We start from the raw sequence: 14,157 nt of genomic DNA on the forward strand, positions 1-14,157 counted from the left end.
CCCACTGCACTGTACTTTGCACCACTGGGCTCTTCGCCACTGCTCTTATGCTACACTACTCCACTCCACACCACTATGCCACTAACCTTAAGCCATGCTGAACATCAGCTACTCTGGTGTATAACATGGCTAATGGCTAAAACACATTAGCAAAGACAATAACTCTTTCGTAGACGAGATCTGTTGGCTTTGCCAATGTTTGTTAGTACTATGAGGTACCGAGGTCGCTGAAAGAACTGTGAAAAATACAATTACATCATAATAAAAGCTGCTACAAAATGCGCAAATATATTTCGGTTAAATTAAAAAAAAGCGCTTCTCAAAAACAAATTTTAATAATATACAGTTTATACCTAGTACTAAAAAATGTTATAACACTCCATTAAAACCACACACTCCACAGCTCACCTTGGAACACCATTACAATACCTCTCTAAAAGAAATATCTTTGCCACCAGAAAACTTCAAGTGACTCCTTTCAGCAAAGTCAATGCAGGTTATCAGGCCCCTTTGTATTTACAGATTTACCAGTTACGCACATTTGCATGTCTTTAGGTAAGGAGACACCCTAGCAAGAGGATCTGATTCTTATCTGTCTGCCCCTCCCTCCCTCAGAGCACAGGAGACTCCCTGCCTTTGAAACCTGCTGGGGAAACTAATCGGCCATAATTTCGCTCTACCTTCACTTGTCCATTTGGTGAAAGGCTAAAATTACGGACAAATGCCGTCCGTTAAGTCTTTCATCACGGACAACGGACAGCAGGGCGAAATTACGGACAGTCCGTGAAATTTACAGACGGGTGGTCACCCTACTTATAGATTAGCTGTAGTATACTAAGAAATTCGATCCACACACCCTATACTTCCCAAATGAAAGTAACCAGATAATTCCATGTCATCAAGGACACCATTCTCCCGCCTGAGATTTTTATTTACCAAACCCTGGAAGTTGTAGTTTTGGCATCCTCAAAGGATGTAATTGGGATCATGTTATAGATCACAAAGATTTATGCTTAATATGTACATTCGAAGGAGCGCTGTGGAGGCAGGTGGGGTGTGACAATGAGCCTTATGGAGAAATACCATTTATTTTAAATGGAAACTGAAACAAATAATTGCATTTAAAAATTCATGTAAAAGGCTCGGGCCTTCCCAGCAGCGGAACCATGTTAAAGGCCCTGCAATGTGATGCCACGGGGGCGAGGGTACATGCAGAGGAGAGATCTCAACAGCAGCCGAGAACGAGTTATTGCGTGGGAACAGGGGAAATGGCATGGTTTAAAAAAGTGTTATGAAGTGGCCATCGACTGCTGCTTTATATCGCTTTTTTTCTTCTGTCAGTTGGGTGGGGGAAACAGAGAGGGGGGTGGGGACATAAACAAGATGGGGGTGTGTAGGAGAAACAGGATGGGTGCGGGTTGTAGGGGAATACAAGTTCAAAATGCAGTCTTACAACATCAGAAACGTACTCAATGAGCCTCAGAATGCTGTGAGATTAATAATTTACAATGTAGGGGGGGCAGCTAGAAAGTTAACAGTTTAGAATTTCTCAAGAGCCATAAAATGCAACATAAAACTACCACATTTTACATACTTTGTAGATCATGCGCATGGCTCCATTAAATGTCCAACAGCAAAATAAATCCTTTAATTCAGGTCATAAGCAGAGGAAGTGGTAATATAAAACAACTGAGAGGTTAACCATGACCAAACGCATGCGGGCAGGCAGTTTTTGTTTTCTATAGTGCAAGTTCAACCAAAGGCACTGGAGTTTTTCTTTCTTTCTTTAAAAGCACAGGATGTTTAGTAATTTGCCCAGAATCACAGGATGTGGAAAGAGCGCCAAGATTTGAACCCGGTTCCTCAGGTCCAAGATCGGCACCTCTGTCCTTATGCGACATTCCCTACATCTGCATCTGGTGCAGTTTGTTTATACGTTCACACTGTGTACGTCTAATATCTCTGTACTGACTCAAGTTCCTCTTGCCCACAGGTATCGCTCTATGATCACTTTTGACAAACTCCCCACTAAGGGACGAGCAGTGAGAAGCAGACGAAACCACTGACCTTGCAGAGAACAACCAAGAGGACTTCCCAGACTGCCACGACATGCACCAAAAGAAACCTAGGGGAGAGGTTGTGCTGTAACAGGCAGAGCTGTTGACTCTGAAGCTGGGGAACACAGTTTGAGTCTCAGCACCGGCTCAACATCCTGTGATTCTGGGCAAATCGCTTCATTTCCCCCTTGCTAACAACAACGAATGTGTTCTTGTGTAATAGAACTGGTGCTCATGTAAAGCGCTCCAATACCTTTGGTATCAAGTCCATGCTACATAAAGCTGCAAAAAAAAAAAAAAAAAACACAGACATCGCAAAGATACAGCAAGATGCCCAAAAACAAGGAAAAAGAAGAAACAGCATACCCCCACTAGCATGAAGCGGGGATGCAAAGTTAAAAAATAGTGCGTCACACTAGGGTACATGGCTGATCGTGCAATTATCCATGTACAAGAGTAAGCCTCCAAGACAGTAACAACACAGCCTCAAGGCGGGACAAAAAGGATTTACCAACAACAGCAAGGGAATTATAAAAGGCAGGCCAGGAGCAAATGAAAGTGACGGGTGTGATAGGCATGGTTAAAGACCATAAAACAGATTACAACATGTTGAAAAGCAGGTCATGCGCACTGCCATATTCAACCTAAAAAAAAAAAAAAAGTGTAGTCACACTAAACATTCCACCAAAAAAGGCCTAAAGCAACATGAAACGTTTGAGTTTAAGTATGCTCAATAAAAGCAATACAAGAACGGAGCACTCTTTAAGCTAGCCATCTGCTTTATTTTAACCAAGTATTTTAAGGCAGACCACGCAGGTCGGGGAAAAAATAAAATAAAAAATAAAAAAATAAACACACACCACACACACACAAAACAAACTGACCACAGAGAGCAGAAAAATGACTTGTCAGTCTTAAAAACGTGGCCACCAATGATTGTTCTGCTCAATAATCGTGTGCTTCAGTACCGATAACTTGAGTTAAACTACCAGATCTGCCAGAATTTCCAAGTAAACAATTTGGTACAAAATTTAATTTGAACAAACATCCAGTAATAAAAAGAAAGTCTGTTTTTACATGGCATAAAAGTACCAAAAAGGCACTAAGATAATTTGAGCCCAGCAAACGTTTAAGGGGTGTAGGGAGATTCTGACGAGCTTATATGGCATGGCTGAAATTTGGACAAGCAATGTCCAATAATAAACTGCCAACCCATCAAATGAAAAAAGTGGTTGACTTATTAATATTACAAAAATATCACACCGTACTCAATTTACAATGCTTACCTGACCGACTGATGAGACAGGACCTTTATAGCTGTTCCAGACAACCTGTTACACATAAATACAAATGGTGTTTGTTTGTCAATACTCTGATTTCTCTACAACCATGCCTAGTTCTAGTGCAAACAAGTGGTACCGATATGAGAATTTGCGAGGAAACGCTATCATGGAATACCATATCCTTTGAGTGTCTAAATTACTATTTAAAAAAAAAAAAAAAAAAAAATCACCCACACAACGTCTACAGCTATTCTGTACAGCAAACCACCACAAAGCATGAACATGACGGGAATAAAGGCTTTGCGTACAAGACAGTTAAAACATGAAGTGAAGGTGTTAGACCTGTTATAGTCGTCCAGTTGCATCATAATTCCTCAATCCGTGTCCCTTTTTCATAACATTGTTTATTCGCCAAATGTACACTGCGAAAAGCACACGAACTCTCAAAAAATAGATTGTTTGCAATTGAGAGAGTACCACACGGTTAACTTTGACATTAATATTTATAAAAAAAAAAAAAAAAAAAAAAAAAAAAAAAAAAAAAAAGAAGAAGGAGGAAATAAACCCTAGCATATGCTAGTCCGCTTGGTGAGTATAACAAAACCGCCCATTAACAGGGCATGAAAAGTGCCATAAAATGTTGCATCGTCTTGAAATAAGTACTGGCTATTTTCAGTTGCTAAACAGTTACCATCTGTCACCAAGTTGTGTGCTAACAAGCTTAGTAATGAAGACATCAAACTTCCTTAGGGCTGCTTAAACTCGAATGCCTTTTTTCGGGACCTGCTCAAATATTATTAGTTTCATTCCACTGTAATTCCACGAGTAGAATATCATGCACTTAACCACGCGGTGGCAAATAAAGTGTTTTCACTAATACAGGTTTGAAGCTGCCGTCGTTCTGTGGTTCATAACAGCCTAAGCTCACATCGGCAATATACTATCGCAAGAGGCCAACAACTCAGACGTTCCAGAATATCCAAAGCGCTCTTTATACAAAAATGCAATGCTAATGTATTAATCCACGCTTGCATTCCAGAAAAAAATGATTCCCTTTTCTGCGCTCCTTTAAGTAAACCAAGTGGCACTTCAAATGGCAGTATAAAAAGGGGGAAAAGAAAATATCAGTGCTGGGCCAGCAAGCACCGTAATCTTTGAAATCCAACTGTGCACTTCACCGGGAGGGCATTACTCTCGAAATAATCCACAAATAAACAGAAAAATGGGGGCGGTGGACCTAAGAAAGTGAAGGTGAAATGTCAAACGTTTTCCATCATTTCAAGACACGAGATCTTGGAGCTACCGGCGTCCTGTAAAAGATAGTGGCAGAATCCCAGTAAGACAGTCTTCTCGGGCTGGGGATATGAAGAGAATAATGGATTCTCTACACGACTAACCAGACAACGAATGGGGAGGTGCGCTGTTCAGGCCGCTTTACTTATTCGCGATGCAAGCATTCTAAAGAGAAACATTAATTTCTCAGTCTGGCCAAACATCTTAACATTGACCGCTGGCGTCCCATAAAAGCGCCGAATCAATTCCTCCTCACTACTTAAGTCCTGACATACTAGAGAAATTAAATTCATTACTTAAGCCGAGAATGTGGTAGTTTCCAAGGTCAGACGTAAGTTCCGGAGCATCACGCACTTTCCAGAGGCTTGAGAAAGAAGGAGCTTAACTGTATGTTCCTAATGTTGATACCCACCCCACATAAGTCAAGCATGCGCTTGTGGTGGATGATTAGTCTTTGCTGATTCCCCCCTGGTGTATTATCTTTATTACTTGACATATTTCTTCCTTGGGTGGAGGGGATTAATGAGTCTATGGGTTCATAAGATCAATTACGGTCTTTTTGTGAAGTATGCGTCTGCGTCCAGGATTAGAATATTTACCACTTGCTAACTAAAAGTTCTCCAGGGACGAGCACTTGATTGGAGTAATCAGCAGATGACACCATGTAAATAAACGTTCCCACCTCGGCCCAACACACCTTCACGCTTGACCCAGAGGGAGCCTCACACACAATGCCGGATTCTTAACAGCCACCTCTTGAAGCCCCTCACATACAGTGGTTGGAGCTGAGCAGCAACCTGTCTTTGTGCCGAATCTCTTCGCGGAGACGCACTTCGCTGCCTCGAAGGTGGCGGATGCTGGCCTTCATCTCCTTCATTTTGACTTGCATCAGGGCGATAATATCGCGCTGCTCATTAAGCTTCCGCAGGAGCTCTTCGGCTGTGGTACCCGAAGACAACGAGTAGGAGTGGTCGGCGGAGGCAGCGCGGGCACAGGCCGGGGCCCCCTGGCGGGTATCTTCAGGTGTACCCTCATCCTCTCGCACAAACAACACTCGTAGGGGCCGTGCTGGAACCGTCCCCAGTAAAGCTGCTTCCTCACCTTCTGCTTGTACCGTCAGGTCGATTGGGCGTGCCTCGCTGTCACCCACAACCACAACTTCCACCTCGTGAGGCTCATCATGCTGCGACTCTCCGCCGCTATAGAGCAAAGCGGGGGCCGCTTGCTGCTGTGGCGGTGGTTGCTGGGCTGGCTGTTTGCGGCCTCGGCCGCCTCCACGGCGGGCCCGGCGCTGCTCATTCACCCCGCGCAGAGGGAAGATGGTGGGCACGCGTAAACTGTAGGTCTTGCGGCCGCCAGGAAAGTGTAGGCTGCAGAGTCGGTGGCCCGACGTGGGCTGAAAAGTGCTGAAACAACCGCTGACGCCCGCACGGGACACATTTTTAAGCCAGAGCCGACGTAGCTCCGGGTCCTTGGGAAAGGTGTAGAAGTGCAACTCTCTGTCGCGGTGCGAGTTACTATAGCATCCAGGTACGCAGCAAGTGAAACCAGGCATCGCGAAGACGCAGGAGGGGCCTGGGCCCTCAGAGCTGATATCGCGGGGCCCAAAACCTGAAGGCAACAGGCGAACCGGAACTACAGGTCCCACAATGCTAACTGGTTCCGGGGACAGAGGCGAGCTCTGCGGTCGGGATTTGTATTTAAAGAACTACACATCCCACAATGCAAAGTACTTCCGGTGATGTATCATTTGTGGACAACCTGATTGTGGGTCATGGTTTCGTAAGTAGCAGAGCAGGTACATCGCTGCGATGTATTGACGGTCATTCTCTGCGCCAGGGTTTTGTAAAAAAAAAAAAAAAAAAAAAAACACTAACACTGCAGATATAAATAAGTTATACATCCCTTAAACCAAAATGCTTCTCAAGTCTGTATGAAAATAGAGTTTCCAATTACTATAACGACTCCACGTAAAAAGCTACAGAGGAAACGATTACCACCTCCAACATGTGAAGGCCAGACTTTCAGAAGCGACAAACTAATTTAATAGACAACTACTTCCGGGTAAGAGACGACACTTGTGGCCTGGACCACTAATGACGAACTACCCATAACTTTTCTTTAATGCCTAGTAGTTTTATAGGCTTCCGGTCTGAGTTATGATCGTGACTACTCACAACTTAAAACCAGAGACCAAAAAATAACATATCGACTACATTTTAAGCTCAGCGTCGAACAACAGGACAACACTAAAATCCAAACGTACATGGAATTCAAAATGATACTTCCTACAAGTCTCACATAACTACTTTTGCTTATTGAGAATTTACTGATAGATATATCAAAAAGTCGTACATTTTACGTAGTTTCCCTATTGTCAACAGAATACCCGTAAAAGCGGGAACTACACACAACTTTTCTATATGTCGAGTTATGACATTAGCCTGACTCCAACATGGCCGCCATACTGTTTTTTTTTGTTGTTTTTTTGGGGGGGTAAATCTATTTGTGCTTAGTTTCTCGCGAGTCTTAAATTGAACGTGATGGCGCGAGCTGTCTTGCTGTTTTGTATTATTTATTATACATAAGATTTGTTCGGGGATGCTTCTACATTCGTTTCGAGAGTGACGGCTTGGAGCGCAGCTCACGGCAGGTTCTCAGTGGTACTGGAGGAGGATACAGAACTATACTTAGCAAGTGGTGGTATACATCGACGAGAAAAACTACAGCACTGACTTTTAGAGTACAGAAGGAGCAAGGTATATGGATGATGAGGGGGGTATGATTACATAGCTGTCAAGTTTTCAGGTTGCTAATGTGTGACATTTCCATGGCTTTAGCCTGCTTATGTGTGACATACCATTGCCAATGTGTGACACTTGTGGGATACTTTATAGCGAACAAAACCAAGCAGTAAAGCTTATTAAGTGAGTTAAATATCAAAGCACCCTAAACGGCGCAGAAAGAAATTCTAGAAATTGCACTGAAATAGCTGCACCAGCCCCAACATTCTTTTGGAAGTCCATTAATGTAGCTTTTGGATTGCAATATGATAGACCTATGGGCTAGGCAACAATCCATCATCATAGCAGGCAGGTGGCCAGGTGCTGCAGCTTTCTGCAGTGCTGCGTGACGCAGACACGGGCCTACATTTATGAACGTTTACCGCAATGCAGTGCGGCAACTGTGCTGCATTGCGTGAAAGGGAGAGAGCATAACATCGTTGTATCTACGAAGGGTTGGCACTGTTTCCCCCCTCATTGTGCTGCCATACAACAATGCGTAACCCTTGCGCTTTAGTGCAAGTGAGTGCACATTCTATAAGGAACTTTATTAGTCCTGGAGGGTGCACTCTTCTAGTACAAGACTATCCTTATTTTTTTATGCTGTATGTGTGCTGCACAATGCAGCACCTGAGAATATATCCTGTTTCATTAAAGGATAACTCCTCCTTAATTTCCTACACTCCTCTCGCAACGTGTTTGTTTTTCTGACCAACCATTGATATGATTTGACCACAACCAATTCCTCATCCTCCAGGTTAATAGTTTCCCATTCTTCTTTTGATATCACCGGCTCTTGCAACTGCTTTAGAGTGAGGACCTTCACCATGGGCTTGTGATCAGTATGTAATTTAAATCTGGTTCCCCACAAATATTGCTTGAACGTTTTTAAAGCCCATACTGCAGCCAGCATTTCTATCTTGATTACCAAGAACTTTTCTTCTGTCGGGGACAAAGAGCCTGAGGCATATGCAATTGATTTTCTATTCCTGTGTCAAAACCGCCCGACCCTTTACCACTGGAGTCAGTAGTTACTACACTATGGGCCCCAATTTAAAACCCTTGTAAAAGGTTAGCTATACTTAAATCATGCTTGGTGCCTTCAAAATCCATTTGTAGCTCTGCACTCCTCACAAACACTTGTTTGGCCCTCAGCAACTGCCGCAAGCCATGAATTTTCATGGCAAGATTTTCTACAAACTTGAAATAAAATTCAGAAAGGATCTGATTTTATCTTTAGATGTGGGAGCAGGGGCATTGGTGATGTCCTCAATGTTTTATTTAGGTGAGCAGCCACCTCTCCCTACTTTTGTCTTAAATAAGATACAGACCGCAAGGCAAAGTTACATTTATTCACCTCTGCAGTAAGCCCCTTCTCTGTCAATTTCTTCAATACAAGTTCTAATATTAGATCATATTCATGCCTCTCCTAACCCATCGCCAGTATGTCATTTTGAAAATATGTCACTCCTTGCTGAAAACTGCCACTGCTGATGGATGGTGAATGGCATGCGTATGAACTTATAGCAACTGAAACCAGTGATAAAAGATGTTAGCCCTCTACTGGGGGATGCAGCATAATCTGGTGCTAGGCCGTGGTCAGCTCAATGGTGGAAAACAATTCACAACCTTATAGATTGGGAAGGAAGTTCATCAATTTTAGGAACAAGGAAACATATTCATTAAGCATGACAACACAAAGCTGGTTGTGGTGTGTCAAACTTAGTAAGTGCAGACCTGCTATTTATACAAACTGTTATCGTCACAAAAAACAGGATTCCTTTGGCATATTGTACTCGTAATTAATACACTTTGGCACAGTATGATTGTATTTCAAATTTGGTCCAGCTAGTGGAATGGAGCAACCTCCACATTTCTTGGATAAACCCAACTTAGAGTAGAAACACTGGATGCATGTTTTCAAAAATGATCTTCTGGTTATAGATGGAAAGGAAACAACCCAGCTAGAAAAGCAGCTGTATTATATAATTGTTTAGGTACTGAAAAGCAAAAAGGTTTTGATAATCTTCTAGAAATTACTCCTCCTGTAGGGCAAGCCAGAGTCACTGGTGTTTGGAATGTGTTTATTGAGGCAGAGAAAAGATTAGCACAATATTTTTCTTAAGAACCAAACATTATTTTGGAGCGATTTTTTTTTTTTTCAAGATAACAAACATCAGAAGAGAATATTGAACAATATTTGGCTGCTTTGAGAATTTTGGCTAGTACTTGTAGTTTTGAAAATGCAAAATATCAATACTTAAGAGATCAAATAGTACTGTATTGTTATTCAAAGAAAGCACAGGAACATCTTCTTTGTTGTAATAACCCTACTTTAGATGAAACTGTGAGGATAGCAAAAGGCATTGAACGATCTGCACAATCTGCAAGTGCTGACTAGCACATTGAGTGATGTGCCTAACACGCATAATTAGCACCAATGTGAATGCTGTGAAGAAGATAAAAGAATTTCCTAAAAACAAAAATATGATAATGCCCATAACGTGTTATATGTGTGAGTCAGACAGTCATATAGGTAATAGTTCAAATTGTCCTGCCCTAGGAAGAAAAAAATGTAATAATTGCAAACAAGTTGGACGCTTTATGCAAGTCTGTAGGAATGGTAGAGTTAAAGTAAATTGTGTTGCTGACACAGAACAGAACCAAACCACATGTGAAGAAAATATACATACCAGGACTCCACTAACTGTTGATCAGTCATAAGAGGCTAGACAGAATAATTTTAGTAAATAGTTACTTGCTAAAAAAAAGTGGACCTTTTTATGAGTCATGATACGAGAGGCACAATTAAGAATTATACCAGATTAAGGTTCTCCAGTCACCAAGTGGTCTGAAGAATCTTTCAAACAATATTGGAGCAACATAATACTCAGTAAACTGGATATTAAGGCCATAGCTTATGGAGAATACAAAATTTGGACTGAAGGATTTTTTTAAAGAAATGTTGGGATTTTTAGACAGATATATTTTTACAAATTTTTTTATTGCTGTTAATGGTAGAAATATCAGGAGTTGGGTGGAACAAGGGAGGCTAGGCATAGTATTGAAGCCTGGTACTACTACTCCTATAATGCTGCTTGAGCACTGTGAAAAGAATATAGAGCAAATATTATCAAAATAGTTTTCTCTGGCAGTTGGAACAGTTAAGGGGTTTGGACATGAAATAGTTTTAAAACAAAATGCAGTTTCTATATGTCATAAAGTATGTGATGTGCCTTTGTCCATCAGGGAAGACTTGAGAAAACACCTTGATTAACTGTGTTTAGATAATATAATTGAACCAGTGAACGCGGTAGAGTGGATCAGTGCAGTAGTCATCACAAAAGAAACTGGACAGACAAGTTTATGTGCGGATTTACGTCCATTCAAAAAATATAATAAATAAAATAAATATAATAGTAGATTGCCACCCTCTGCTGACAATTAATTAACTTTTATCCACCTTAGATGGGGCAAAGGTTTTTTTTTTTTTTTTAAAGCAACATTGACCTTAAAGCAGCCTTTCACCAAGTGCCGTTGAGTAAAAAATCACAAGCACTTATTCACTTTTTACACTTTTTGTGGCATATAAATATCTACACTTGCCATTTTTGGTCTTGGGTCAACGGCAAGTGTATTTCATAAATTAATGTTTCAACTATTTAAGGACGTACTATGTGTCCTAGCATTTCAGGATGATACTTTAGTGTATGCAAAAGATATTGTTGAGCACAGTGACATTTTAGACAGTGTACTGATCATATTGTGCAAATATGGTATGACTGTCTCCGAAGACAAATGTACATTTTTAATTGATAATATGGAATGTGTTGGGCACTGTATCACTTCTGGTGGTAGTAAACATAAGGAGGATCTTCTGAGAACATTGAAAATACACCTGCTCCTTGCAATAAAGAAGAATTAAAGTCTTTTTTTGGGGGGAGTAAGTGATTCTTTGTCTAGGTTTGTAAGTGGTTATCCCATACTTATGGTTCCACTCAAGAAAATGTTAAAAACAAAAAAAGAAAAGTTTGAATGGGCTCCATTAGAAGAAGAACATTTTTCTACCATCAGACATTTTGACTAACATACCTGCATTAAAAACTTATAGTAGTCCCATAAATGCATTATCACTGTTGATGCAAGCGCAGTTGGGCTTGGTGCAGTTGGTTGTCAGCGTATCAATAATACAGAATGTACTATTGCGTTTGAATCCAGGGTTTTAACTGACACATAAAAGAGATACAGTACTATAGAGAGAGAAGCCCTTCAGTGTACTTGGGGGGGGGGGGGGTTAACAAATTCAGAACTTATGTATGGGGCACAGATTTTATTCCATGTACTGACCACAAGCATTTAATGTATATATTAGGTGATAAATGCACCTCTTCTGCATCGTCAAGACTGATTAGAATTTTGCCCAAATTACAAGAATATAATTTTGAAATCCAATACATACCAAGAGGCAGTAACACCAGAGCAGATTGTTTATCTAGGTTATCATTTGTTGAAATGACACACAAAGAAGATTTCTCGGAAAATGAATGTGTAGTTGCTTGCATGGATTCTTTTAACAAGTGTCAAAGGACTTAGTGGAACACAACTTATAAAGAAGATACTATTCTAGTAAAAGTTATGCAGTTTGTTAAAAAAGGATGGCCTCCTGTAAGGAAATTTAAAGGTGAATTATATTGCTTTTGTCGGGTTTCTAAGCAACTTACCATTGCATCAGGCATGTTATTGGGAACAGGGAAATTTGTGATCCCTAGAGGGCTAAGATCGAAAATCATATAGTTAGCTCATACAGGGCATTTAGGCGCTACAGCTACTAAGAAGACCCTGAGAGAATGCAATTTGTATGGCCTTACATGGATAAAGATGTGGACGATTTTGTTAAAGAATGTCAAGAATGTATTTTGCCTAACAAACATTGGAAGGTAAAGGACACTCCTTCTTAATATCTACACCAACCTTTAGGCCCATGGTGTAAGTTAGCTTTGGATTTAGTTGGACCTCTTTCTGCGTTACCTGACAAGATTACATTTTTTAGTAGGAGTGATTGATTATGCCTCAAAGTGAGTATATTATGACTTTGTACAGGAAACTCCTGCACAGGAGGTTTTTACATGTCTAGGTAAAGGTTTTCAATTAGAAGGGTATCCCTAATAATTAGTTATGGACAATAGTGTTCAATTGATGTCAGCCAGTATGGAGCTATTTCTAATAAAAAAAAAAAAAAAAAAAACAGTCATCAAACATTATAATGTACACTTGTGTTCTTCACAAACCTATGGCCTCATTGAGAGGGTCAATCGCCTACTTAAGGAGGGTATTCAAACTGCATTGACATGTAATTTGGATGTTAAAACATTTATTCAACAAAAATGACCATGAAGAAGTGCAGGCTAGAATGGAAAGTTCTCAAAATAAAGTGAAGGCGTATTATGACAAGGTAAAAAAAAAAACGGAGAACAATATTTGTGTTGGCTCGTGGGTCATGTTAAAGGACATGAGACCTAGAAGATCAAAAGTACATTTTCATTACTATGGGCCATATAAAGTAAAGTGGCACGTTCTTGTGTTAAATTGGAGAATGGACATTGTTGGGCAAAATTAGAAACAGATTGAAGTACCCTGTTCACCTTATGGTAAACATAGTTATTTTTGTATATAAAAGGGGAGGGATGTGTTGTGTTCTACATATTCTACACTTGCCATTCATATGTTGTATATTCTGCATTCTAACCTTGTTGGCACGTGTCATATTGTATTTAGTGCATGTTGTTATTTGGTAAATTTTGCGAGTGCAGTTTGGTGTTCTTGTTCTTACTTGGAACTTGTCCAGCTTTATGATTAGTTGGAGCAAGACATCGGGACAAGAGGGGCGCGGGCAGATGAGCTCCTGAAAATGTATGCTCATTAATAAACATACAGTCGTTATTCAACACACTGTACTTCCTGAAATATTTCTTGAGTCTGCAAGCGTTACCCACTATGCTCATCATAAATAGGATTATGCCGCTTGATGAAACTGTTATTGCGTCCCTTTATGATAATTTATTTCACATCAGGACTCGTTTTAGGCCAATTAATCTTTTGACCCAGTTGAGAGACAATGTAGGACGAGATAGCTAATCAATATATCAATCAATACATCAATAACGTCATCAATATTTATCACAACAATGCATTTTACCTTAGTCAAAGTCATTAACCAATTCAAAAGACGCTACCATGACCTTTCAGCCATGAATAACCACACCAGTTAAGTAGAATTTTATGAATTTTATTCCCTATTAGTTACAATCTAAGATTAAGTGCGTTAACCTCAAAACCAAGAAGCAGAACAGCATAGTCACAATATGGCAACTTTGATAGGATTTCATTAAGACAAGAATCACAAACATCAGAACATAACATGGCGTGAACATAGATCAAAGTATAGCAGAGTGTCAATCTCGCGTCAGTTCAACAAAGCATAGTCTTGGTCGTTTGTCTATTTGCGTCAATTTGGTGAACACCTGTCCTAACCACTGATTAGCATTCGCATGTTGGGCTTCATGCAAAACAATTTGAACACGAATTTGGAAAACATCTAGCTATGGTCTCTTCCAAAAGCAAGCAGTTGGTACCTAGAAAGTAAAAGCAAACAGACAAATTACAAATGCATTGTCATAATTACCCTCCAAGGATTAGGTCAGCACACAGGTTCAGTCTTCGTCTTAAGGACATCGGTCAAAT

The 14,157-nt window shown here is 40.4% G+C and overlaps 2 protein-coding genes across 3 annotated transcripts in view; one reads left to right on the forward strand and one right to left on the reverse strand.

The window, feature by feature from the left end:
• Positions 1-316: 316 nt before the first annotated feature.
• On the reverse strand, positions 317-6,638 carry THAP11 (THAP domain containing 11). Its single transcript, XM_069217595.1, has one exon. It carries the CDS (start codon positions 6,186-6,188, stop codon positions 5,400-5,402), a length of 789 nt encoding a protein of 262 aa, XP_069073696.1. The 5' UTR covers positions 6,189-6,638; the 3' UTR covers positions 317-5,399.
• A 509-nt stretch (positions 6,639-7,147) lies between these two features.
• CENPT (centromere protein T) overlaps positions 7,148-14,157 on the forward strand; it is an 834,768-nt gene continuing 827,758 nt past the window's right edge. The window contains exon 1 of one of the 2 annotated variants that reach the window (XM_069217597.1): positions 7,148-7,392. The gene's annotated coding sequence lies outside the window, so the exon portion shown is untranslated. The remainder of the gene's footprint in view (positions 7,393-14,157) is intronic. The other variant, XM_069217596.1, reaches the window with a different exon arrangement.

The sequence above is a fragment of the Pleurodeles waltl genome, chromosome 12 (genome assembly GCF_031143425.1).
Source record: "Pleurodeles waltl isolate 20211129_DDA chromosome 12, aPleWal1.hap1.20221129, whole genome shotgun sequence".
Classification (NCBI taxonomy): domain Eukaryota; kingdom Metazoa; phylum Chordata; class Amphibia; order Caudata; family Salamandridae; genus Pleurodeles; species Pleurodeles waltl.

Bases quoted from the DNA above. Each gene is read 5' to 3' on its own strand.
- THAP11 (XM_069217595.1), bottom strand. From the start codon at position 6,188: ATGCCTGGTTTCACTTGCTGCGTACCTGGATGCTATAGTAACTCGCAC.